This window comes from Cinclus cinclus, chromosome 16 (assembly GCF_963662255.1).
Source record: "Cinclus cinclus chromosome 16, bCinCin1.1, whole genome shotgun sequence".
Classification (NCBI taxonomy): Eukaryota; Metazoa; Chordata; class Aves; order Passeriformes; family Cinclidae; genus Cinclus; species Cinclus cinclus.
This window is the reverse complement of record NC_085061.1, coordinates 9132412-9160391: the sequence shown is the minus strand read 5'-3', so window position 1 is coordinate 9160391 and position 27980 is coordinate 9132412. Positions and strand designations below refer to the sequence as shown.

At 36.1% G+C, this 27980-nt stretch overlaps 1 protein-coding gene across 1 annotated transcript in view; it reads right to left on the bottom strand.

The window, feature by feature from the left end:
- The window catches only part of SNX29 (sorting nexin 29), a 121515-nt gene that overhangs the window by 69367 nt on the left and 24168 nt on the right, over positions 1 to 27980 (bottom strand). The window contains 7 exon segments of the mRNA XM_062503346.1: positions 7865 to 7946; positions 8882 to 8937; positions 9757 to 9873; positions 15134 to 15240; positions 18164 to 18246; positions 25339 to 25467; positions 26713 to 26776. Of these exon segments, the coding sequence (XP_062359330.1) occupies positions 7865 to 7946; positions 8882 to 8937; positions 9757 to 9873; positions 15134 to 15240; positions 18164 to 18246; positions 25339 to 25467; positions 26713 to 26776 (638 nt within the window).

The following is a 27980-nucleotide window of genomic DNA, read 5'->3' as shown; positions in this document are numbered from 1 at the left end:
ACATAACTAGTATTTTAGATATTTATTGAATATAAATTATTTCCTACTTTCTGCAGTAGTTATAAAATAATCTGAAAATAGAAATTCTACTTTTACTTTCCTAGGATTTTTTGCATCCAGCACTTCAATAAACAAATCAATACAGTAAGCTGTAATTCTCTTTCCTTTAGAAAAAGAAATAATTACAGAAGTCTTCAAGGACTGATCTCATCTTTGTATACTCCCTTCACCCCAGTTATTTAATTTTTTTTCTGCTTTATGCTTCCTCTTATTCTTCTTTAATACATCCTTGGGTCCCACTGCAGAAAAAGTGGGATATTCAATCTCTTAGGCTCACACACTCCCAAATCACTCTGAGAATGCCATGAGCCACATCTTTCTTTCAAATTCTCCCATTCATTCCAGTTCATTTTCTTCTTTACTTGCCCTGAGCTGCACAGAAATGGAATATGATTAGAAGACTATTTATTTCTCCTTTTTGCCTGCTTAGTGCTGCAGCTGCTGAAGTCATCCAATTCATCATGCACCAGGAAAATAAAATGCAACTTTGACTTTAATTTCTTGGGTTTAGTTTGTTGCTTACCTTTCGACTCTTAATTGCCTCCCATTTTCAACCTTTGAGGAAACACCAAGGCCATACTGGCTTGTGATTAAATTCAGGGTCAACAGGCCCAGCTGGCAGATCCTGGACTGTGCTTTCCCTGTTTCATCTCTCACACAAAGTATTTTCTGGGCACTGTCCTCCTCAAACATTTTTGGGTATCACATTATGTTCTCCTCCATCTTTTATGTTGTGTTTCTGTGAAAATTCTTCCCCCTCCACTGCAAGAACACTGAGGGGCTGGAGCGTGTCCGGAGAAGGGAGTAGAGCTGGGAAAGGGGCTCAGCCTGGAGAAAAGAAGGCTCAGGGGGGACCTTGTGGCTCTGCACAACTCCCTGACAGGAGCCTGGAGCCAGGGGCTGTCAGGCTCTGCCTCCAGGGAACAGGGACAGGACAAGGGCAAACAGCCTCAGGCTGTGCCTGGGGAGCTCTACGTTGAATAGGGAAAACTTCTTCATGGAAAGGGCTGTCCAGAACAGGCTGTCCACTGCTCCAGCAGTGGAGTCACCATACCTGGAGGACTTAAAAAGCCATGAGGATGTGGCTTCTGGGGACATGGGTTAGTGGTGGCCTTGGCAGTGGTGGGGAACAGCTGGACTCAATGATCCTAGTCGTTTTCCAACCTCAATAATTCTGTGATAAGAACCCTTTCATAGGAGAGAGTACTGCTCTTCCTTCATAGAGGAAGTGCAGAGGAAAACATCAGGTTTAAAAACATCATTTAAAGTAATATAAAAAGAAATATTGCAAGCAAATATGTCAGTCAATACTAAACAGCAAGATTGAAGATAGTCAAAGCAATAAAAAAATTCCAAGAAATGTTTATTGATTATAGTCTTAGGGTGTCCTATTCATATGCAAATAGTAACAGTCTTGTCTGATTAGCATATTAATCTTTAAACTTATTTGGTTTATAACGTAAAGTGTTCACTGCTCTGCAAAAAAGGCGGATTTGCAAGAAGCCATTTAAATATTGATATCATTTTAGGAATCATAAAATCTCAGTTTCATTATCTTAAGTGTTAGGCATTGGTAATTATAGCAACAAAAGGCATGACTAATGGCATTTGCTGTACACTTCACAGGAAAGTGGAATCTACATTTATACAGAAAACAAGATACTCTACAGTCGAGAAATATGAAAATAATATTACTGCAATAATCAACTTGCTTCACACACTAAAGAAACTGCATCTAACTATCACCATCTAGAGGTAAAATGAAATTTTTTTTTTAAATTCTGATCTGGATTCTGACTGTATGCCCATGAATATATTAGACAAGAAATTATTTTCTAAAGGTAGGCTGACTGAGCAATGTCTGCGACACAAAAGAGATGGGCATCAAACTGCACAGACCACATATAGCAGTCATCAGAAAACAAGCTAGAGAAACTAGGTTGTTTCTCTCTACTACAGAAAACAGATTGCTTGGAAGAGAAGACTTTTGGCACCATGACCCTGGCTTTAAAAAGTCGCCTATTTATTTAAATTGTCTCTTTAACAGACCACGTTTCCTTAAGTGTGACTTTGTACAAAACAAATTAATTTCTCCATATATGGCTGTGTCCTGTAATGTTCATAACAAATCAGTCTGCCACTCAGTAATAGCCATCAGAAACTTTGTAAGAGAATATACCTCTGAACCTTCTTTTGGATAGCAGCCTAATGTTCTTGCTGGAAGACATGGTTATGAATGTCTAGTCTGAGCTCCTGTCACAGCCTAGATAATTTCATCCAGTGAAGTCCAAACAATCCTTATGATTTGTTGACTGGGAAAAAAGACATCAATTGGTTATCTAATTAATTTTTCCTACTCAGGTGCAAAATTAATTTTACTAGTAATCTGTCAGTGCTAATGCATGGCAAGACAGGAGTCAAGATCTAAACCTGAAGCAAAACAAACTTGAGCAAGTACAAAGAGAAAGGATGAGCTCTGAAAAAATCTAGAATGACATTGCCATGCACAGAAGATAAACATTAGTTGCAAGGAAAGAGATTTCGTCATTGTACCTAATATTTCCATTTTAGGACTAAATTAGTCATTATTAGCATAACATTACAAAGACAACTCATGTTTAGCCTAAATAACCTCCAAGTTTCTTGCTCCCTTCTCTTACAGCAAGGTAAACTGATCTCAATGGTTCAAAAAATTCCTTGAAGAATTATGGAATGTATTTTATCCAGAACACTTAAATATGAACAAAAGGTATAGTGGTATTTATTATTCCAAAATATCACTATCCAGGGATTTCCTTTGAAAGAAGTCACATCTTTTTGTTTGGATTGATTTTTCCTCAATTTAATTAGCTCAATTATGTTAAAGACCTACAAAAACTTCCAGTATTACCCCCAATTATATATTGTGAAGAAAACCACTGTCATGCACTCCTTTAGAAATTGCAAAGCAATAATTTCAGTGGATGCTCCAATTTGCATTTTGAAACAGTTAAAAATGTCTCCATTTCCTTCATGATTTGAAAGACTGCTATTGTATTCCCCTCTCAGCTGCCTTTCATGCAGGCTGAGAATTTCTAATACGCTCCTCCAGTGAAAAATCCTTTTTTTTTTTTCACCCATATTATTTGCAGCTGATATATTTCTTTGGAGAGGAGTAGAACTGCACACAGACAAACCACAGATAATACACAGCAGAACAGTGTTTTCTATTTGTCTATCCCTCTCCTAATCATTTGTAACAACTTGAGTTTTAGACCTCCTTAAATCCTTTTTAAAATTATGTCAGATTAGCTACTTTAAAATCTGTGGTATGCAAGCCAGAAGCTATTTATCAGTCACTTTTCAGCTATTTCACCTTTGAATTCCTGGTACACTGCATGTGGAGATTTATGTTTTATTTATTCAATAAGATGTGCTACTGGCATTTCATTTAAAACAGAGAGTCTACTATTCTCCACAAGGAATAATCCAGAATGAAAATAACCCATAACAACTCCATGGTGAACTGAGATTATAAAATATGTATTTTTCTGTTACTATTTTATATTCTGAGAAAACAAGTGAAAAAACATTTTTAATTTAACTCAATAACTGCACAGAAGTGCACATCCAATTCTAAACAGCTTTTCCCCTAAAATTTATGCACCCTCTAACTGTACCATCCACAGTTGAATGATATGGATCCACAGCTCTGTCAGTTTGAAGACAGTAATAGATAGTGATAAACTGGGGCACTGAATTATCTGCTGCTCACAACTTGAACTCAGCCATTTAAATTGAGCATAAAATTTGGCTACATTTCCAGAGTTTGTTTGGAAATCCTTAAGATTCATAACCAGTTAATTCTGCCAGTTAAACATTACTGCAAGAGTGCAGTGTAACTCTACAAATACAGAGGTCTGATTGAAATTTCCACGTTTAATAGGATTCATTATAAAATGCTGCTTGCTTTCAGAGTCCACAGTCTTGCTTCTGAGCTTGTCCAGAATCCTTAATCCCTAACAGAAATTAAAGAAACTATTTGATGGCTGAAACTATGTGACAAGTACGCTGGTGCTGAAAACTTTTCCTGCTATATTTACTGAAGAGCAACATCTGGGCTTTTTTAAGGATGAAAAATGCACTGATTTTTAACATCCAAAACAGATGTTAATGGGACACAAAAAGAAATGCTTTGAAATGCTCTTCAAAACAGCATTACAAATCTACATTAAATTTAAAAACATAAAATTAAATTTTAAAAATCAAGCACAATAAGAAAACTCCTGCAGGAGTCTATTCTTATCCTGTCCAGGTCAGGCCCTCCTGATATGCATGTCATTAATTTCTTTTCCTGGTTTAAGAAGCAGAAGTGCAAAATTAGCATTGATTTTGAAGAGGCACAGCAACCCATAATTATTTCTCCTAATCCTTATATTCTTCAGAAGCTTTTTTTTAAGTCCATGAAAACAGATAACAGACACTGTGGAACTGATAGGTTCATAGTTTTTCTAACTACTTGAGATGCTCTGCAATTGTTTCCACCCTCTTCTGGCCATTTTCAAGGCAAACGATATGTACACAGCAGTTTATTTTCTGCTACAAAATACCTATTTATAAGCAAAAAGGGACAGAAGAGGCACAACAATTCTAAAGTGCATCAACAATCAATGTGACACAGCAAGTCTCCCCTGGCACAGTCCTGCTCCCTCCATCAAGTGAAGTGCTTCAGAGACACACAATTCCAAATCAGCAAAGGTTAACAAGGTGGCTCATCAGAGGAGGGGAGAGAAGGACAATCTCTTTAGTTTTCTAATAACAGGAAATGCAGAAGAGATCAAGCCATCTCAGAAATACACTCACATGAACTGCCTTTGGCAATGGCCAAGGCTCATGCCCTTTGGCAGTATCCTCATTTAGTAGCACCAACTTACCTTGATAATATTGCATGTATGAACCTGATTTTCAGTTGGGTTAAGCACCTTAGGGCTGATTTCTAATTAGCTTAAAGTGCAGTCATAAGTATTTAGCATATCTAAAAATCGTGCTTCACCAAACCAAAATTTCAAACTGCCTGCTCCAGCTGGCACACTTTAGCTTTCTCCAAAGTTCATTTGATGCTTTTTCTCAGCATTAACTAGCACAACCAACAGCTTTTATATCTGTTCACTCAAGTTCCCCCAGAGAAATGGGAACTCCAAAAGGTATTGGTAATAATCTCACTCACACCAACATTCTGCAGTATTGCTACTTTCCTTTATAGTGATACACCACACGTCCTTTCTCATGTAGCTGATACAAAGAGTTGTACATGCACTTTCATTTTCTGCCACTGGAGAAATAAATTACAAGGCAGTAAAAATAGCATTTATTATGAATAAAAGGACTCTCAGAAATGAGCTCAATCATGTATCCTAATTGGACTCCCAGTCTGGATCTGTTTAGGACATACTGGTAGCCTGGTAAATATCCTCTTCCACAACTTCAACACTGAATCAAATTCTCTGTCATCAGGAACACATGTTTTGGCAGAGATTTAATAAGATAAATGCACAGTGCTGTTATTGAAACTATTCTGAAGTTTTCTAAATTAATGCTTTGCTGGTCACTAAAAAATGCAAATTATATATTCAGCAAGCACATGACTATATAATTGATCAGAGAGGTGGCACTCACTTCAAATGTTTCATCAGAGTTGTAGAAGTCTATTTAGGAAAATACTTCTTTTTCACATGCACAAAGGGAGTGACACTCCTGTTCCTGAGACCAAAAACTGGCAGGAATGATATTCAAGTATTCTTCCATAAGGAAAGAGCTTAACAGGTGCCATGATCAAAGTTTAACAAGAATTACAGAAGTTTTAAGTCACTTCTACAGGTAATCCTGCTTGTTTTTTCTCCTAACTATTAAAAGACAAAGTTCAACTGTTCACTGGAAAAATTCTATAATATCCTGTGCTGTTCTGTAACTGAAGACAAACTAGTCTCACTACATTCTATGTTCTAGACAGCTATATTTAACTTTTCCCATTAAAAAGAAATCTGTAAACTTATAGTGTGAATAGATAATGAAAGGAAAATATTCAGAAGAACTTGTACATTTCTCAAACATACCAATAAACAGAACTTTGCACACTATGAATAGTCAACACAAATTTATACTGTAGACATAAAACTCCAAATAAAATTTTCAGAATTGTCTTTTTGTAGATTCAGAATTTTCAGTCTTTTGGAAATATTTTGCTTCCTTTTTCCTGTTCTCAAGAGGCTTAGCCTTCAATTGCAAGTTCATTGGTTTTTTTTTTTTTCATTAAAGACAAGTGACATCTAACTCTCTACTCACTTCAGCAGATTTTTGGGTAAAGTTCTGAACCTCTTACAGATTGGGAAGATTGATTTATCACATTTTTCCTTTTGAATGTGCAGAACACCTACAGTATACTCTGCAGGCTTCCACAACCCCACTTGTACAGTGATATCCAGTCAAACTGCATGACAAATACTGAACTTTAGTAACCTGATTTGATATTAAGTTACATGTAAAACTAAAAATACATGAAATTCTTCAAAGAATTCACAGAATAGATAAGGTTGGAAGGGACCACAGTGGGCCATCTGGTCCACCCCCCTGCTCCACCCCCTGCTCCACCCCCCTGAAAAACAACACAGAGCACCTAGGAAAGAAGCAGTAGAAATCAGAGCTCCTCTAGTGGACATGGAACTGCAACATCATTTGAGTAACAGGTGGGGTGAGGTATCAATGCTTTTAAGAATTTCTGTGTTGGCAGACTTGGGTCTGGGTTTGAAAATCTGTAGCCAGTGACAGCAGAGTGGAGAAATATGCGAAAGTCAGAAAGACAAAAATAATTACACTTGTCAGCAAATTAGGTTTTCACACACCTGTGCATCTTCATTGATTATTCAGTGCTTTTGAACAAATTACTAACTGTTCCCATCCTGGTGGCTTTTCTTTCCACTACCTCAAGTCTTATTTTTCATTGTCTTTTACTGGTCTAAAGGTGGGTGTTTTCCTGTATTTTTCAACTACCTGCCAACATTTCATAAATAATTCAAAATTCTACAAAAAAACATCATTCAGAGTGAGAGGAATGTTAACAAGCTTCAGCAATATTGTTCAGAACTAAGTTCATGCGGCTGAAATAAAAGTGGAGAAATTTTGCAGCTGCTAACAATCTACAAATAAAGAAACACCAACAGCCTAGGACAGCACATTAGAGAACATTTGAAGTTCACCCTGCATTCTATCTGTGGAGGGTGTCTGCTCTGAAACCAAGAATCCAGAAATCAAGGAAGAGTAGAAAATTTCAGTGCATCAACTGCAAGTCAGGCTGGAGCACAAACCTCTAAATTCAGACCTTCCTGAATCAGAACACAATGTGAACATGTTCAATAACACACAGTGAAGAATTGTTTCATTATTCAAAATATTTTCAAGTGAACAACCACAGCAAACCACATCTGTCTGTCAAGCAATGTTTCTGGTCACTGTTATCCCCAAAACTGAAGCAAAACATGTACGTGCACACTGAAGAAGGCTTTACTGATTAATATTGAATTGTTACACTCCCTGACCAATGGAGTCATCTTACTAGCATGCTTTTAAAGTATTAAAACTGCTACAAGTCAACCCTCAAAACATGCTATTTGAATAATCAACACAATCCTATGGATGAATATATATTAACTTACTGCTGCTGTTCATTAGCTGATCTCTAATGAAATTATAAGGAGAGCTTTAAATTATTAAAATGTGCTACTTTGGTCAGGAACTCATACAAAAAACCCTGTTAAACTTGCTCACTTACCTGATAAACATGGAATGCATTGGCAGCTTTTCCACGCAGAAAAACGGAGGGAATCCAAACATTAATAAGAGCACGATTTGATCTGAGGAGGATAGAGAAAAAAAATGATTCCCTATTTTAAGGTTATGTATAAGAATTGAAAAACTACAAGCAGTGATTTAGATAATGAGCAAAGTGATCAACAAAGCAACTTAATGTTTCAAATGAAGTAACCGAAAGACTGTGGAGTTCTGCCTGAACTTTTTATATGTTCTGAATCTAAGAATGTTCCCTAAAATTAACCCAGCTGAAGCAATTCCTTCTACAGGTTTTCTGGGGTTTGGGGGTTTTTTCACAGCATGCATTTGACAACATTTGATTATACACACGAAGCAAAAAATATTCACTTCAACAAATGCAACGTTTTCAGCCACAAACCTTAGGTAAAGTTCATTAAATAACAAAATAACAGTGCACAATTATGCAGAAGCCATTTCCATCCACTCTTTGTCATCCATCTCCAAATTTCTAGGATTCAAACATATCAGCTACATCTTCAACCCCTCATCCACAAAAGCAAGATTCATTAGTTTGACTGCTAAAGGTAAAATTCCAAATCACAACACTCTAAAATGATCTGGGGTGGGTTGTTTGTGGGGGGTTTGGGGTTTTTCGTAAGCACTGATTAGGAGCAATTCTGTAAAAATTAGAAGTCCATCACATGATGAATAGCAACCAGCACCCATCAAACCCAAAGCACTAAAACCAGTAATTTCTTGGTGCTTTGGCAGAATACCAAGACCTAGGGCACTTAAAAGGCACTCCAAGGGAATCTTCCTAAATCAGAACTCTGCATTCAGTATTATTAACTACACTGGGGCATGGACCATGCAGCTCTCCATACTTTTTAATATTGGAACACCACAGCCAAGAATGCAGTTACTGGAAATAATATAGGAAAAGCAAATTATTGAACCTGTTCATAATACACACCCAGAGACAGTGTGAAGAGAAAAATTTGTGAATTATGAAACTTACATTTCAAAATCTGATAAACTCTGATCTTCAGATGTTTGACTCAAATCTCCAGGGACCTATATTTACAAAACAGAAATAATTTCCACACAGTGGATATTATGTTTTCAATTAAGAAAACATAATATTATAAGGAAATTACAATTCAACATTCAATTTTATAAATGCCAATAAAAACTATTACTGACAAACAATGAAAGAAAAACAAAATCCTTCAAGAGGATTGTGAGCACATCACCCTTGTGAGTCCTTTATGTCAGAATTTGCTACCTTTTTGTAAAAAAACAAGTTTGGGGTTTGTAACAGCATGTAATTTTGAAAGATACAGAAAACACAGGAAAGAGCATCATTATTAGGGCTTTATGAGCAAAGGATGCTAAAGCAAACTACTTTGTGTGTATAAGAAACTTAGGGGGAAATACAAAGCACATAAAACCTACTGATTACTTTCTTTTACAACCAATATTCCATTAAGAGAAGGACACACGAGCATTTTATTTTAGCTGTGCTCTTACAAAACATTATACAAGTACAAAAGTTCATAACAATGCAATGATGGACTAATACCTGCTATAACCTGAACAAAGGAAGTAGCAGTTGTTAGAAAATCAGATTGCAAGAGCATTTAGAACAGAAACAGAAATAACTTTTTACCTTACTTTATAGGTAGAATAAACATAAAAACCTATCTTCTTTCCTTTAAAAGGAAAATGTAAAATGTAAAGCACAATCTAGAATAGTTAGGAGGAAAGGAATTGTACAAAGCAAATTCTTCACAGATCAGTTTTTTCTGACAAGCTAACAGATATTTCATCATAAGTAGCACGTTTGAGCCTATTCCAGAGGGATACTCTACAGTGCAACAAACAAACACTCACCGGCCCTCTCAGATCAATTAGTTCTTGTCTCATCTGGAACACCAGAGCTTCCTTGGCCATCAGAGCACGGTGCAGCCTCTCATTGAATTCAATCAACTCCCCATGCATTTCAGCCACCTGAAAAGCAAAGCCAAGGGATAACAGTGTTCTGAACTGGAAAAAAAAAGTCCCACTATGTCATTTCTTACATATGTATCAATTTCTTTTTACCATACTCTCCAAGTACTGCTACTGCATTAGTTTGAACTGATCATTAAGAACAGACATTGCTATAATTTTGGCTAATGCCTTGAAAGGTAGTTTTGATATTGAATTGGACAAAATACAACTTCATGTTGAATTTTATTCCTATCACTCGAAATCATATGACAACTGAATCTAATAAAACACTCGGTGACTTCTGTTCTCAGTTTAATTCTTTGATGAACACAGCACTCAACAGGTACAAACTAATTACAATATTTGGAACTGAGAATACTGCAAAATGCACAAACTGCATTAAATTTTCTCAATAATTCATAAGTGGTGCATTCTTCACCGTTAGCTGGAGTTTTAGCAGGATTAGAGCTAGAATTTAATCACTCCAGGCAAATCTGTGAGAGGTCAGAGAAGTCTAAATACCAGAGTCAAGTCGTGGCACAGGTTGCTCTCCTAGGTAAACAGAGTGCCTCTTTGGACACCAGGTGTGGCTGTGCTCTGCATTTTAAGTCAAGAGAGCAGCAAGTGCTCCAGGATGTTCTGGGAGTGCCAGGGGCTAGGGGAGTGAGGAGGATGGAAAGTTCCAGCAATCAGATGAACACAGGGGGTACTGCTGGGCCCCTTTCAGTGGGCTGGGTTAAACCTACACCTCAGTTACAGCAGCTCTTGGAATGCCTCCTCCTCCTCACACCCCCATCCAGAGCTAGAGAACAGCAGAGGCAGTGGGGTAACAGAATGAAAGCACACCTGAACAATATGAATTTCAATCCAGGCACCTCAACAATAGCACAGGGACTTGAACTACTGGCTGAATTTCTTAAAAGTTCATTGTTTCCCTTCTGGAAGCAGTTTATTACTATCTGTGAATTACATTATTTCCTTTTCTTGAATTACTCTGCCTTCTCCCTCTTCTCCAGCAAAGTTCCCCAAAATAAAGCAGTTGAATTCAGTTTAGTTTAGTGCCTGCTTTTAATTTTGTGCTTTAATACACACAAACCTGCGTCCTTCACAGAATCAAAGCAAACAGAAATAAACAACTTCAATTTGACAAGCCAGGATCTGACATCATTGATTATAAATCAAAAATAAAAATCATTTTCTCAAGGTGAATTTCAAGAGTTCTTTTCCAATTTCTTTTTATATTAGAGGGAGTCATTCAAATCCAGTATTCATCACTGGGTGATCAATCACATATATGCAAAAAAGAGCTAAACTATGCCATTGAGACACTAGAGAAAACAGTAATATAAAACTATTAACTCTAGATAAATAATTTTCCATACTAGCTTAACCACTAATTCCAATTTAAAGTAGATGGTGTAACATTTAAGAATACCAGGTTAATATTAAGAGGTCACTATTAAATCCACAGAGCCTGGGCCAGAAGGCAGAACTTCCTTGCATTTCAGGTACAGAGATACAGCACACAACTAGTTGCAAATTCACAGAGAAAAGCTGCAGTACTGCTGGTTAGCAAAAGCAATATCAAAATTTATGAGGGGATACAAAGCTCAGTACTTTACATATTTGAATTCATGTTCGATTTTTCAGTGCCTGTCTATCAGAAGAACAAAATCCAGACTGATATGTGACTATTTTCTCTCCTTCTAATTCAGATGTCCTTGAAATAACTTTCTACTTGCAGACTCAATTAATATGTAAATTCAGTAACTCTCTCAAAATACTACAAGTAATGCAAAAAATTATAAGTGTCCCTAGCAAAGTTAAATATTAAGAAGGAAATTTAACAGCAAATAAAACACCAAATCACTTATTCTATATTATTAAAAGGACAACTGGCAGGTATCATTTTTTAGCAATTAACTTCAATACTCTTCCTTGTCAAAGAATACTGCACTACAATCACGGCAAATCAAAAGGATCAATAAATAACAACATTAATTTAAGTTCCTTTCACTTTTCCTGCATCAAAGTCTTCTAAAACATTAAAGAGGGCTCCTTTTAATAATATAATTTCAGCTACATTTTATGTTATCAGATCTTCCTTTACTCAATCCACAATGAAGCTTAAGAAATAAATTTCCCTGCTGGGACTTCAATCATCTTCACAGTTGTTTTTCTTCATAACAATATGCTTGAGGCAAAAAAATAAACTATAAATAAGCTAAGTTTCCCTTGGACAGAGGATCATTTAGATTTGCTCCTTCCTATATGAGAAAAAATGTTTAAAGTACCCAAAATCCTTCTCATGAAGGTGAAGTGAGGCTAAAGTAAACACTTAAGGCTCCACACTAAAGAACTCTTTAGAGTTTTCAAAAGAAAACCTAAGTGCCTGAGAGCACTGCAGTCACACTGCCCAGCATGACCACACTGGAGAGCAGTCTCCAGAGAAACGAAAAAGAAAATATCACTTCATGTTTCACAGCAAAGGACCCAGCAGTTAAAACAGGCTAGAAATGCTTCACTAAGCATCTAATAATACAGTCTATCTTGGAAGGACACACTTCTAGATACAGAAAAAGACATTTAACAACAGTGCAACAATAAAAATACAATAAATAAAAATTTGCAATAATAAAAAATTAGCAATTTTCTTACAGACTGTTTTAGTGGAACCCAAGATTTTTTTTTTATATTGTTTGCAACTAAGACTTCATATAAGTTTTTGCCCAAGTTAAATCAGAATTAATGACTTTTTGTCAGACATCGGCATTTTTTCCCCAACAGTCACAAAATACAGAACACTGTGTTTCCCAAGAAACTCTAGACAGCACTGGAAGTTGCTTCTTTTTTCTCTTAGTGGAACCATGGGTGTATTTTTCCCATGGGAAGATTTCCTTTTCAAAAATCAATGTTCTTATAGATCTTTTTCTCAAAACAAACAAGGTCAAAGAGCTGCAAAACAGAGCAGGCATCCTATTAACAACTCCATTTTTCTATAAGTGAAAAACAGTAAAACTCAAAATGGCAAAAATGGTTCCAAAAAATCTACTTTACTGATTGTCATAAAATGCTCAAACTTTGCTTTCTGTTTCAAAACTTCCATTTTCTATTCACAGTATTTCCATCTGCAAGCAAGTCATTTGGTCCAAGACAGAGTGAAAAGCCACTCAGGAACAGGGCTGGCATGGAGCTGCTTTGGTTTGGGTTTGTGTCCTAGGGTGACTATATGGCCTGCATGCCCAGTTGTGTTGTTTGTGCTGGATATTAAGCTGTGCACCTTTAAGGCTGGTTCTGAGAGTGAAGGGTGCAGAAGAAGCTTTTTTATTGTGTTGTTTTTGTTTTCAGGAGCTGCCCTTGCTCCCCCACATCCTTCTGTGCTGCCTGCAGCACGGACAGACACTGGGAGAGAGCTCTCCTTTGCTTTCAGTCAGTTTGTAGCTAGCTGAGGCAGAGAAGTTCCCTGGACTGTGGCTTTTCTTTTTCATGGAACTGTCCAAACCTGCCCTGGACCGAAAACCCAGAAGAGTAGCAGCTCACACCTGTGGCTCACCAGGGCAGCTTCCAGCAGCAGAGGGATGGAGAGAGACTGAGCCAGCCAAGCCACATCCCATGAAAAGGACTCTCTCTCTCTGAGCTTGCCATCTCTTCAGAACAAGAGGTTCCATTGTTCAATATTATTCATTTTTCATGTTTGTGAATACTTTGCTTGTTAAACAGGGCTTTTTTTCCACTTTTCTTGAAGGAGGTTTGCCTCCCAGACTGGTTGGGGAACAGGCAGCTTGAATTTGCTTTCCAGAAAAGACCACTTCAGAGGTTCCCTCCCAAAATTTACCCTAAACCAGGAAAGCTTGGTTTTGTTTTGTTATGTGGATTTTTGTTTGGTTGGTTTTTCAGTCTCACCACACAAGGTAAGCACAAGTCAGGTTTCCTCAAAACGAACAAGTAGGAAAAAAGCTGAAGCTTTCATGCCAAAATAAACTGGGAAATGTGCACATTTAATGAAATTCTTATTAATGTTTGCAGTAATTCCCAGTCTTTGTCAGTTGTGTCCAGTCCTACCAGTGTTTATTGAGACAGACACTGCTTGCCATGCTCAGAGCCTTAAAGAAGGGTTGTCATAGGGGTTACATCCTGTTTGGAGTATGTGAAGATATTACTGGAGATTAATAAGTGAAACACATGCAGTTCCCCTCTTCCCCATATCACTGGCAAGAAAGTTTTTCCTGTGCTTACATCCAGAGCTGTGTCACCACCAACACTGCCATAAACTCCTGAACACAGCAGAACAAACTTGGTTCAACTAAAGAGGCTTCCACAGCAGAGGGAGGTTTTACCTGTGCTCTTCATTAAGATATTCTCTTGATAGGTACAGAACAAAGGAGTCAGAAGAACTCAACCAGAGGTAAACATTAGGGAGAGAGTTGGTTTCACACGGTCCTATAAAGGATAACCATGTCTGAATGTTTTAGAAGAATTGTATGAAGCAGTTTGATCATGACCTGCCTCTTTAGTCAACTTCATGGTAATCAGTTAATGTGGGTATCCAATTTCAGGGTATTTAGGGCAAGAGAAAGAGAATTGTTTGAACTGTTTTACTTTTTAGAAAAGTATTCTTCTAATACTTAATAGCAGATATGGGTTATTAGATACTAAAGTTCATTACTTTTGTCTTAAAAATAATTTTATTCAAATGTAGGATAAAACATTATTTTTTTTTTCTTTAATGAACTTTACATTAATCTTAAAAGTAAATCTTGCCTTAGGAATTTTTCTAACGTGGTCATATCAACAGAACTAGCAGCTTCTATCAGCCATTTCCTTACTGCAGTATTCAACAAGCAATACAAAAATTAAACATGGTTTTCAATCAGAAACCAGAATAAAAACACAGAAAAAGCTACAGATTTACTGTGTCCTCATATTAAATAAAGTTTAACTGCCAACACAGCCACACCTGTAATTATGTACTGTAACTTAGACACAAAACCTCCAATCTTTTGTCTGTGATGGTTTCAACCTTCACCACCAACAGTTAAAACCTGAAGGAACTTGTTTATTTATTAAAACCTTCAATTTAAAACAGCATATAAAAGCATACCCTGGTTAGGAAAAGTACTATTAATTATCTGAGGTTTTTTATTTTTCAAGAAAAAAAATCAGATCTCTTTCACATTCCTGAGGAAATAAAATAACAACTAAGCAAAGAAACTGTTTTAAGTTTCAAACCTTGTGTTACAATTAGGATTCCAGAAAATCTGTGTAGTACAAACTTTACCTCAATCAATTTCCTTTCGTAAGAGCTGGCCAGTTCCTCATTGTTTTCTACTTGCTTTTGCTCTGGAATTGTAAATTCACCATCAGTGTTCCAAATGTTTGGCAAAACTATAACAAAGAGATATCTCAAATTAAAAAGTTCAATTCCATAAACATCCAGGACATCCTGTTTAGAAATAATAGCTCTATGAGAATCAGTTAGTAAAACCATTGGAACAGACCATAATATTAAACACTGTTAAAAGTACTAAAGTACAGATTCTGCAGGGACCTTTATTGGTAAGAAATATTTAGACTGGAGTCTTAACAGAAAAAAATGCAAACCAAAAGCATTTGGCTGTTCTGTGACTACAGAACTAATGCATGCAGTACCTGCAATTCCTGCCCAAAAACTTCTAAAACTGAGCTTACACTTCTCTTTTAATCCTTTTTTTTTTTTTAAACTGGGCTTCCAAAATATCATTTCATATTACTTGAACAGACTGTTTACATATCATAGAAATGACACAAAATAGGGCTGAGAATGAACATTCCATACTTCATCCAGTATTTCATGATTTTGCATCAAGCAGAATCAGCTGGAGTTATACCATTCCTGACAGTTAATTATCTAATTTCTGCATAAAAACTTCCAAGAAGGGAGATATCATCCTTCCCTACACAACCTATTTAAATTTAAGTATTCTTCTCACAAAGGTTTTCCTGATAGCTAATCAAACTTCCTTCACCTGCCATGTCAGCCCATTACTACTTCTTTCATCTGTAGTGAATGAAAACTACAGAATATTCTATTCCTGTTCCCAGCTATCATTAACATATTTGAAGATCACTTTAAGGCCTATTCCAAGTAAATCTCCTCCAAGTTACACAAAATCCAATTCAACTTTTCCTCATAGCTCATGAATTTCTAAGAAAACAAGTTAACACATAGAAGTAAAGCCCTAATAGAAGAGAAGTTGAACAAATGCTTTTACCATTCTTTAAAATCTGAACTACATATACAACCACTATAAGGTACATAGAAGAGACTACAATTTATCTGGCTAAATATTCTGGAGTCTGGGAACTGATTTTTGCTTTGCGGAAGAATTTAGAAGTTTATTTTTATTTAAGTGAATCTGAAAGATATTTTAACATCTTTTTCTTGTAAATGTTGCTTCAAGTTCTTCAGCCAAACTTCTAAGATCAGCATTTTTATATAAATATTCTGTCTAAGCAGGTTTAAATACATGGTACAGAGCCAACTCCTGCTGATGGCTGAGAAATCAAGATGCTCATTTATTAAATATTTAAATACCAATATCCAACTGCTCAGGCTACAGCAGTGATCACTCATTTTGGAAGCTGATAGTTCTGACTTTTGGGTAATTTATTTATAATCACATTTGCTGAGTGGGGTTTTTGGCCTTTTTAAGTCTCCACAAGGCAAAGCATCAAGCTGAGTTTCATTTATTATTTTAGGAAACTATTTAAAAGCCATACTCAATAGCATTTGATCTGATTATTGCAGCAAACATGTAGAGTCTTCATTATTTATAGTGATAAAAATAACAGCAGAAGCCAAATTTATTCTGACTCTTTCAAAAGAGAGTCACAGAAAATCTGTATTCTAAAATCTACAATGCATCTAAGACTTTTGTTTTCATACCATTCAGAAGATTAATTATAATTTAAATTACTCATTATGTATACAAACTATGGGTGCAATAGTTTCTATAAATCCGCTAAAAGAAAAAACTCCTTTTGTTTCACTCCATTTTGCAGCTAGTTCTCAGGGATTATTTACAAGCTTATGTACTTTGAGTCAGAGACCTCAGTACTACTAAAATTTCACCTAAATTTTCAATGGCAGCTAAGGAAAAAAAATTTACTTTTATAAAAATTCAACATGCAAAGTTAGAATGTAAGAAAACTTTATTATATATATTACACGTAGCTAAAATTTATTCTGGTGACTAGTGATAAATATTATAGAAAATTACTGTGGATTGATTAAATATCTTTCCAGCATAAAGCATCCATGTGTTCATTTTTAGAAATGTTGGTACTGTTCCATTCCCCTTTTTCATCTATAAAATCTGACCATCCTACTCAGTTTCTATTCTTATTACTCACTAATCTGCATAATTTTAACATGGTGGAATATAGCTAGCCTAGGAATATTTTTTTTCTTTTCCTATAATTATACTCATCATGGAAACTGTCACTACCTAATGAAGGATAATTTCTGCTATTATAGGAGGCCTAAGCCATGGTTTTTGTGAATAATCCTTAATATGAATCACTACACTCCAGCAAAGTCAGAAGTAAAAACATGTTCTCACTAACAAATATCCTTTTAGGGATGAATGAAGCTTTGAAACTCCAGATAAGTACAGTGGCTAACCCTTAAGCAAAGTAGTATTCATTCATACAGCCACTTATACAATCAAAATATTCACCATTTCAAAAAACCAGACAGATGGTGCCAATTTCTGAAAACCCCTCTCAGCTCTCTGAACATCCTCTGTAACCAGTGAAAATCCATATCCCACCAGGAGAGGATTCAGAATCAAGACATCAATTCAACCCCTCATGGATGCTTCTATCACAGACCACAGAAGACAAACAGGTAAAACTGCTGATAACTTTACTCATTTTCTTCCAGATATAAAATCTGCTCATTATTACTCAGTACAGAGTCTATTTCAAACAGTCTGCAAATACTGATCTCCAAAACAACAGTATAATCTAGAGATATTACATTTATTTTTATATTCCTCCAGTACCACATTAATTCACAGATTTTAATTTCAGTTAAATTTTCATCTGACAGCTTCTTCTGGAAATTTCTTATTGAAAAAAAGTAAGACCACCTCATCTACCAGAAAATGCTCTGTAAAAATGAGTAAAAAAATCCACATCAGTATTTTTCTAAAATGGAAAATACATCAAATAGATCATACTCACTTTCAGGAGATATTAATCCCTCAATGTCAGCATACAGAAAAACAAACCCTGGATTGTTTTGCCCCCTTCATTTTATCCTTACCTTCCACTGTTTGTCCTTCTCTTCTGAGCATCTGGACAGCTCCTACATACTTCTTAAGCTGCACTTTTAGCACCTCATTTTCTCTATTGATAAAAAAAAAAAACAGAATAAAGAAATATTATTGTTTTCTCAAAAGAGATGCAAAGTCCATTTCAATGGAAACAAACAGACTCTCTGTTATAATGAGTTTTACATAAGTTGTGTCACCATTATGCAAGGGAAAAAAAAATACTTACACATTAAATAATACATCAAAAGCAGAGTAGCAGGAAAATTGCTTTTCCAGGACCACATAAACACATCAGTGAAACAGATTATCTCATAATCAAAAACTCCAATCATTTTTTTGTTTAGATTTTCTATATGATGGTATACTGATGGCAAACAAACTACACAGTCTATCTAAATCAACAATCAACTACAACATTAAGGTTGGGATGTTACACAAAGAAATTCAGAATGGCCAATGTAAAATGATATCATTATTTTACTAGTTTGCATCTAATTGCAAACAAATAATAATTCAGCTTTAGAAACAGGCTTTAGCATTGTAAGAAAAGGGCAGCACTTCAGCAACAATATTCAAGGCTAAAGTTTCCACAAACCACTGCTAAATGAAAACCATAAGACAGGAAATTTAGGTAATCCCTTCAGCTGTCATATTTCAGTACCTGTGCCTGTCTCACTTCTCTCTGTAGTGTACAACTATTCAAACCAGGTACTAGCATGGCTCCACTTAACAACATTAAGCACCTTAGTTTATTTTTGGGGGGAAATAAAAAAGCTCCAACTGATTGATTTTAAACAAAGCTGACAAATTATGTATCTGAAAATTCAATTATCTGTCTAAGCCCATTCAGTTAAGCAAGTACAACAGAAATGTTTATACCAAAGAAATATAACAAAAATTTGTTTCCAGATTCTGAACTCAAACAACTTCTATTCTTCTTTAAGAAAATATGGAGGTAGAAATATGTAGGTGCCACAAATGCAGCACAACACACAGAGAACCCCAGAAGCCTTTAGAGAGAGGAGACAATTTGGGCTGGCCAAGGCCACGCTCCAGGCACTATGGAACCTGGACGTGGTACACAGCACAGAAAGCTGTAAATAGATGATACACCCCCAGAAAAAGGCATTTTATTAATGTGAATTTATTTAATAATTAGAGATATTCAAAAAACCATGCAACTATCTTTGATGATCCTTATCATACTAGATATACACACACATAAAATATATATATTATATATATGCACACACAAACTGCTGCTGTAAGCAATGCTATACTGCTCCTATAAGAAGCCTTGATGGGCACTATATTCCCTTCCTATGGATTTCAAGTCAGCTTGCTGAACTTTGTAACCTCAATTTTATTCAGCATTTTAGCAGGAGGTAGCTAAATAATTGAGAAGCTATTGATTGCTCAGCAGTTGAATTTTAAAAGTCCTTGATGATTTTATGCGTTTGATGATATTTTTCATTTCTGAGACTACAAAGAACAAATAAGTTTTTCCACCAGAGACAGACAGTGATATTCAGGTTAAGGGGGAAAAGCATAAAAAACAGTTTCATCCTATATACTGTATTAAAACAAACCTAAATAATACATTAATGAAAAAAAAAGTCTATGACAACTAAACAAAAAGGTTTCCTACCAGAATTTTAAGAATGTCTGCATGAAAATAACTGTGTACAGTTACAATATATTGAGTATAAAGGATCCTCATGAAATAACTCTACATCACCTCATTTCTACATATGAGAATAGACTCAGTGCCTTCTGTCAGTACTGTGACAGTATTTTTTAAAATCCATTTTTACTACTTTGTCTTAAAATTGACTTGAAGTTGATACAGTACAGATGAAGTTGAAAAATACTTTAATTCATTTAAGTTTTTTGATACAAGACTGAAATTCAAAGCAGGATACTATGGCCCGATCACAATTTTCTAACATGGCTCTTTATCAGGTTTTTACTTTTCATTCTTTGACATCTCTTTCTCATTACTACTATTTAGCTGGATTCCAAAGAGGGCCCTGATACACTGATGTGTATCAATTGATATAGTTCTTTTAATAAGAGCATATTTTTAAAAAATTAGTAAGCACTCACTGAAAAGTCTTTAGCGACTTCAAGAGGTATTTTATTAGATATATATTCCTAACAAGTATTTCACAGGAAGATTAATTCCTGTCCAGGAGTTAAGGGTCAGATCTGCAGACTGAAGGATGCTAAATGCTTCTGCATGCAGGCCCTGCTGTACTTCTGCAATGTATCCAAACTACAACACCTAACCTGAAACAACACTCTTCACCCTGTTAAGAGCCCAGAGGTCAGCACAATATTTTCAGCACCTTTAAAGTGTTCCAAATAGTTCCACATTTAGTGCTGATGAATGAGCAACGAGACTGTAAGTACAAGTTGAAGGGGACAGAGAAGAAAAGAGAAAAAAAAAAAGGAAAAACCAGGCTGAAATTGTTTTCCAGCCAGAAAAACAAAGGCAGAACTGCACCACTAAAAGAACATCCATCCTTCTCCAAAATCTCAAGTATACTGAACTTCCCTGCCTGACCACTTCTTCCATTTAATAAGCTGAAATACAGATGGCAATATGAGCTGATGAAGGGGAAAATGATTATAGAGGATGACAATGTAGCATTCCTACAAACTACTCTTTTTGCTCAAATAGCACAGGTCTAGTGAGTGCTGTTGATGAGGCTTTATAGCACATATATAGGAATGATCAATGATATCATAAATATAAGTTGTCAAATACCTTCAATTCCCTGCATAAATTTGAATAAAAAAATAATGACACTTCCTCTCTATTTTATTATTTTAAAATTAGCATTTAAGGAAACCCTGTCTGAAAGAAAATCAAAATTTTAGTCAGAATGGTAATTTTGTTTAGCAGCATAAAACAAGCTTGTGTTTAGGAAGCACATATTTGCCTGTTTTGCATGCAGTGAATGAACATAGAGAATACAGCTTTTGTTGAAGACAAAGAGGCCTTATAGGATTTATTTTCTTATACCTTAATAGAAAAAAAGGAAGAAACAAACCCAAACAAAGTTCTACCACACATCTGCTTCTTGAAAACTATATAAAAATTCTCTAGGGCTTCTGTAAAATGAGCATTGTAAGAAAAGAATTTTTAAAAGAGTGATTTCTCATGTTTCTCAAGTATAGTGGCCTGAATGTAATTAATTTTTGACACAAATAACAGATTCTAGCAAGTGCTTTCTGTGAAGAAAAGTGTCTCATTCCTAAATTCACCATTGGGAAAAATGAAATAAAACAAATGCAAACAAACAAACAAACTACAGGAATCCAACAGACGTATATGTTTTGATTAAAAAATTTAAGCTTTTTAGGAGATACTATAAAGGTACCAAATATCCAAGCAATAAAAGAACCTGCAGGAATTAAGAATGAATTGAAATAAACAATGTCCTGCAACAATATGTAGAATGTAAAGCAGAGGCTGAGCTAGATTTTCAGAGATGCCTTCTAACCTGAATGATTCTATTACTAGGAGATGCAAGATCACAGTTAATTGCATCAAATACAATTAAATAAGGAAAATGAGAACTGTTACTCGTAGAAGTGAAAGTTGAACTGTATAACTGTACACAGTATGATGAGATTACATAATGAAACCAATCTCCAGAAAAAACTGTAATGAGGAATATTGTGCTACACATAACTGCTTGTCATGGCTGGGGCTGCAGCTGAAGCAGGGCCATCACTGAAACCTTCTCCCTGGCTGGGGGCTCACTCAGAGATGGAGGCTGGGTGGTTTTCACCTTTAGTTCTTCCCCTTCCTCCTCCTCAAGCTACAGCTGCCTCTCCTCCTCCTGCCTTCACTGATGCCCTGCTGTCAAATACTCTTCCTCATCCACTTCTTCTTCCTGCTCCCTCTAGGAAGCTCCTTTGTCCCTTACTAAATGGGCTGACTTCCACTCCCAGTGGAACCTATACACTTTTTCTTGTGTATAGGAGCTACTGATGACTTGTGACATGTCACCAACTAACTAAGCAGGAAGAAAAAGTCATTTAATGTAGGAATATTCAAATTAGTTTTCACAAGCAGGAACAAGAGATATTTTTTCCTCTAAGAAGCTGCTTAAGGAAGTGATGGAATCATTTCAAGATGTACCAAACATTTCACCCATCACTGAAGGGCTATGGCTGTGAAAGAAGTGTTGTAAAACACAATAACAGAAAATGCCAAATCCAAAAGCAATGTGGTTTAAATAGTACAGACAGTAGACAGAGAGCCATATTAGGTTACAGAATCTACAGTAAACAGGAGGTATGTATAAGTGTGAGAAAGTAAAGCCCAATTCTCATCCTCCATTTCCCCACACAGTGCATTTTCATCTTCTCTATCTACTTCTCTTGCTACAAAGGCTGTCCTTTGTAATATGCTTTCCTCCAACATTGCTGAATATAGTCTAAGAATATGCAATCTGAGATTATCCAATTTCACAGTCAACTTCAATAAATTCCTTTGCCTTGCAAAGGAATGTAATAGTATTCCAAAGAGAAAAAAAGAACCTCAATTTAAAAAATTTAAAAACTTTAGTATTGCCAAGAAGCCACTGGCACAATATGTCCACGCAATTTGAGAAAGGTTCATTGATGAGAAAAAAAAGAACACACAAAAAAAAACAAAACATCCAAAAATTAAAAAACAGCTGACAACATCATACTAAAGGGACTACTGAGTGTATTCTATCAGACTAGCAAATAGGTTGAACCTGAGCCTGCTCCTTTTGGAACAATATAGTAACTGTTATGAAAGAGCTATTCAAGTATTTCACATGGTACAATGGAATTACCACTGCTTGAAACTAAGATGACCTAAGACATCTTCCATTTTTCAAAGAGAAACTTGGGTAAATGTCTCTCAGTAAACTAGCATTTTGTCTGAGAGTCCAGGGAGTCTTGGGAGAGTCCAGAAGAACAGCTGAATAACTGCAGATTTCCAGAAACCATCATTTCAGCTCTGACTGATGTGTCACTGAAATTTGTGCTCTCAAAGCCTTCAGGAAGCTATTTATGTCAAATTCTTCAAAAGAGCTTTGGGGACACACATAAATATCAGCTCTCATAATCTGAAAAATATTCATTCATCAAATCACAACAGGCAGATTGTTACTGAATGATTTCCTTAGTCTTAAAATATTCTGAACACTATAACTGAGGATAATTTTCTACTCTGGTCATGTGATTAGTTGTTTTCAAGGGAAACAGTGAGATTTCACTACTTCAAAATATCTGAAACTTAGTTTCCTCTTACCAAGTACATTACGCAGCACTCACAAGCAATTCCAAATGTTGTTACTTCAAATTCTTTAGATTATTCAGCTTGCTCAACTTCTTGGTTTAAAACACTATTTATTTTAAAAATTTACTACTCTTACTATTGCAGCAGCATCAACTACAGCATACAGAGTGGACTAACAAAAAATTAAAAAGAGAAACCTACATTCCAATGAAACTAAGTTTCTTCTTTCTTCTAAGTTTCTTAAATTGCTAAGTTTCTTATGTTAGGATCTTAGAAAATGAGTTGCAATGAACCATTAAAGAAATGCCTCCCAAGTCCAAAGTAACTGGTGACACATGAATTTATCATGCCTCAGCAGCTCCCAACAATGTTTTTATCACATGACAAGGTAAACTGACTTTCAGAAGAGCAATCAACACAACATGCCCATATAGCATGAAGAGGAATTACACAGACTTGTTTAAAAACACCTTGTTAGTCTAAGTGAGCATCTCTTCAGGTCTGATTATAAAAGTTCCTTCTCTATTCTCTAAAGAGGTATGTGCATGACAAATATCTGATTCAGCCATATGTCACAGCAAATTCTAAAATTGTGGGGGAAGTGAGTCAAAGAAACATGAATATACAACTCCTATAACCTGAAACATGAATATTAAATGATGAAGTATTTGCATTGTCTCTACTGCCTTACAGCACATGAATGTCAAACCCACTTATTCATATCTCTCCCTTCCTCAAAGCAAGTAGTTTGGTTTGATGTGTCATCAAAAGGAGAATTAGTAGTGTCCTAAATACCCTTATTTTTAAGAAAGCTTTATATTTATCATTTTCAAATGGACAATAAAAAGCTTAAAGGATCTCAGCTGTGGTACTTTGTGATTGACACTAAACACACTCTGCATGTGCATGTGGAAAACAAACACCTCTCTCTGAGTAAGGCACAATATTTAACTCTTGGACTGTTTGTTGTTTAATATACATGTGAATCACCCCCAAGATCTTACACATCATGGTTACTCTGGAGCTTATTTTGAATTTTAAGAAGCAAATCACACTATTACAGCTACATTTACCTTCAAAAGTCTTTCTTAAGTTGAATCCCATTTAGACAAGGAGAGTGTTAAAATTATCTTAATTTCACTGCAGCACAAAGTCAAGCTGGAGGCAACTCAATACTGAGGCCAACGCTGTTTAACACCTTAACATCACCTGGATGCTGTGCCAGAGCACACCCTCAGCAAGGTCACAGACACCACAAAACCAAGGAGCAGAGACACTGTGTGGCTGTGTTGCCATCCAGGCGACAGGGACAGGCTGGAGAACAGGACCCAAAAAATGTCAGTGAAGTAGAACAAGGGTAAATGCAGAGTCCTGCATTTGGGGAGCAATAGCTTGGGACACCCAGGCAATGCTGTAGGGCTGGAAAACAGCTCTGTGGAGGAGGATCTGGGAGCCCTGGGGGACAGGGAGGTGAGCAAGAGCCTTTAACACCCCCTCCGTGGCAAAGCAAGCCAAGAGCAGCCCGGACCCCGCTGGGAACAGCACTGCCAACAAGTCACAGCCACCAGCCTGCCCAAAGGGGCTGGGGAGCTCTCCATCTGTGCAGATATTCAAAACTTGACTGGAAATGGTCCTGAGAAACCTGTGCCAGCTGACCGTGCTGGAGCTGTGGGAAAAAAAAGCTGCACCACTTCAGAACTTGGTAGTAACTTGTTGGTAATGTTTAGCAACAGCTATTGCTTACTATAGGATTTTTAGTCCTAAATCACTTCTGTTCTGCAAACTTAGCCACTTGAAAATTATTTCCCTTGTATACAGACTCTGTTATTCCCTTGTTCCCCTGCAGTTACTTTTGGAGACATTTTCAGCACTTCTTACCGTGCCAAGGCTTGGACTTTTGTGGCATGTCGCTCTTCCTGTTCTGCCACCTTCCTCCTGCAGTTCTCCACCTCCTGCCTCAGTGCTGCAGAGTGCTCCATCTCTGCATCAAGCAGATTTCGCAGGGATCTGCAAGAAGGCAACAGCCTCTCTTTAGAGCACTGCACACACTACCTGGTAATTAGAGTATGCTCTAAGAATCACAGAGGAGGTTGCTTGAATGATACCACTGATGTCATCCTAAAATTTCATTATCCAATTTAATAAATTCACACCTGATTTGATTATATAAAGATAAGGAAAGCTACAAGGAAAAAGCAGTTGCAAATGCTTACTATCAATTTGTATTACTATCGTGTCAACAAGCCCAAAGCACAACCTATTATGGGATCTACTGTACCTGCATGCAGAAATAATTTAGTTTTTTAAAACACTTGTAAGCTGTTTTCAGTACTTCGGTGCAAGTCCAAACATCTCGGGAATAATCTATAAGCAATATATTTATAGCAAGACAGGCAGGGCTCTTGTCTCTGCCAAGTGCACTGTCACAGACCTCTGTGTAAAAACCCTTGATGAGATGACAAAGGTCAGTATGATGCATAATGGTAAAACCCAAAGCATCCTGGTCCTTCTGCCAAAAAAGTCCACAAAGCTGAATGAGGCAATAACTTGCAATTATGGGAGTGGGAAGAATATGAGGAAGGAAAATAGGATCTCTTGCTAGGCCCAGCATTAAAAAACCCAAAATACCTATAGGAAAATATTAATTACCAAAACAGCCCTACTAAAGTATTGAATACATTTGGATTTTAATTCATCTAACTATGTTTTTCAATAAACTAAATAAATACAAACTATGTTTGATGGCATTTTATATAAGCAACCGATCATTTCTACATTTATATAATCATTTTTCCCCAAGTGAACATAAACACAGTCAGAAATGAAAGTCACTTTCAGCATTACATTGTCAGCCATCCTACGTCACTTCTTCACCAGAAAGGAAAAACCAGAAATTTTCTGAACATTTGCAAGAGGGGAAACTTTTGCTCATTTGGAAAGCTATCTTAAGAGAGCTTCAGAATCTTCTGGCCATAAGGTTTGGTTTTGAAAAAAATACAACTGCAAAGTTCCCAAGGTACAGAGAGTTACCTGACTCAAACTAAAAGCAAAATGTTGCCCGAGAAACACTGTTCTTCAGTATCAATATCTAAACAGTGAATTATTAAGTTAACCTTTCACAGAAAAAAATAATTTATACATCAAAAAGGTTACATAAATATTATGCATAGCTTTACAGAAAGGACAGCTTCTATTAGAAAAGAGATTTTTTTTAAAATTAAGAGTCCCTCTTGACTAAAAAAAGCAAACTACCTATTCTGCTCTTCCAGTTCATCCTTTCTATTCATCATGGCCACGATAGCTTGACGAAGTTCATCTGAGAAGAAGGAACAAAAAGGATTAATGTCTGTGTACATTTTTGCTCATTTCAGATCTAGAAGCTGTGTACACAGGCAGCACACTTAAGATGATGCCAACACCATTTGCTATTCAGCAAAGCACATAAAAATGCTCTTAATCTCATCACTAATTTGAGCAATCTTTCAAAAGCGGTGTTATTTAACATCACATCAGAAGTATTGATCAAATCAAATTAGTCTGCATCTGGCTTTAATACAAATGTTTACAAGTGTGCCTGTGATTGCAGCTGTTTTGTTTTCACAGATGTAGGACAGAATGCACCTTTTCACCATATGCCTATTAATGAGATACACTGTTACTTGTTCAGCTTCTCCAAACTGCTTCTTCTCCTGTCTATAAATCCTGACACAGGAAATAACTGCTACAGGGAGATGGGAGTAGAGATAATGCCATTGCTTCCTCATGGCATTGCTTCTGAAGTTCAGCCCTAAGGATGATGAGATTTCCGAACTTTGTCATTTCCTACAAAATCCTTTCTATTTTTCACAAATACCTTAAAAATAATTTCTGTCATTAAATCAAGAATAAGAATTTAAAAAAAAAACTGGACAAAATTTTAGAATTTTTAAAGATTAGGTTTAACATGATACCAGAACAGCCAAATATACAGAAAAAAGTGTCAGCCCAAACAATTTCATTAATAATTTCACGTATGTTAATCAATAATTTTATGAGTCCTACGAGGACACAATTATATTAAACCATCCCTCCCAACATTTAAGTGAAATGTTTATACCTAATAAATCAGCCAACTCTGTTCTGCAAGTATTCAGTGCACATGCCTGTAAATGTTGTGTGCTTTTACTGAAAACATACTAACAGAACTGGTATTACTTGATTTCTTCAAGCAAGCAAAGCCATTGGACAACTGTTTTCCCCTTTACATTTAGTTCACAGAATTACCTGTATCTTTCTTAATATTTTCTATAGTTACTGAAGTTTTTGCCCATCTAACAAAAACTTGAAATGGTCCTATGGCTCGTATGGAGTCTGACAAACTCTGGTAGTGGATAAAATAGAAAAGATTTTATTATTCAGTCAGTGCTGCAGACACCATGATTCCAGTCTGGCCTTGGTAATCTGCAGATAAATCCCACCCTTGCAGGACTGCAGGGTTCAGCAGAGTTCTCATATCATTTTAAATCAGCCAACCCAAATAT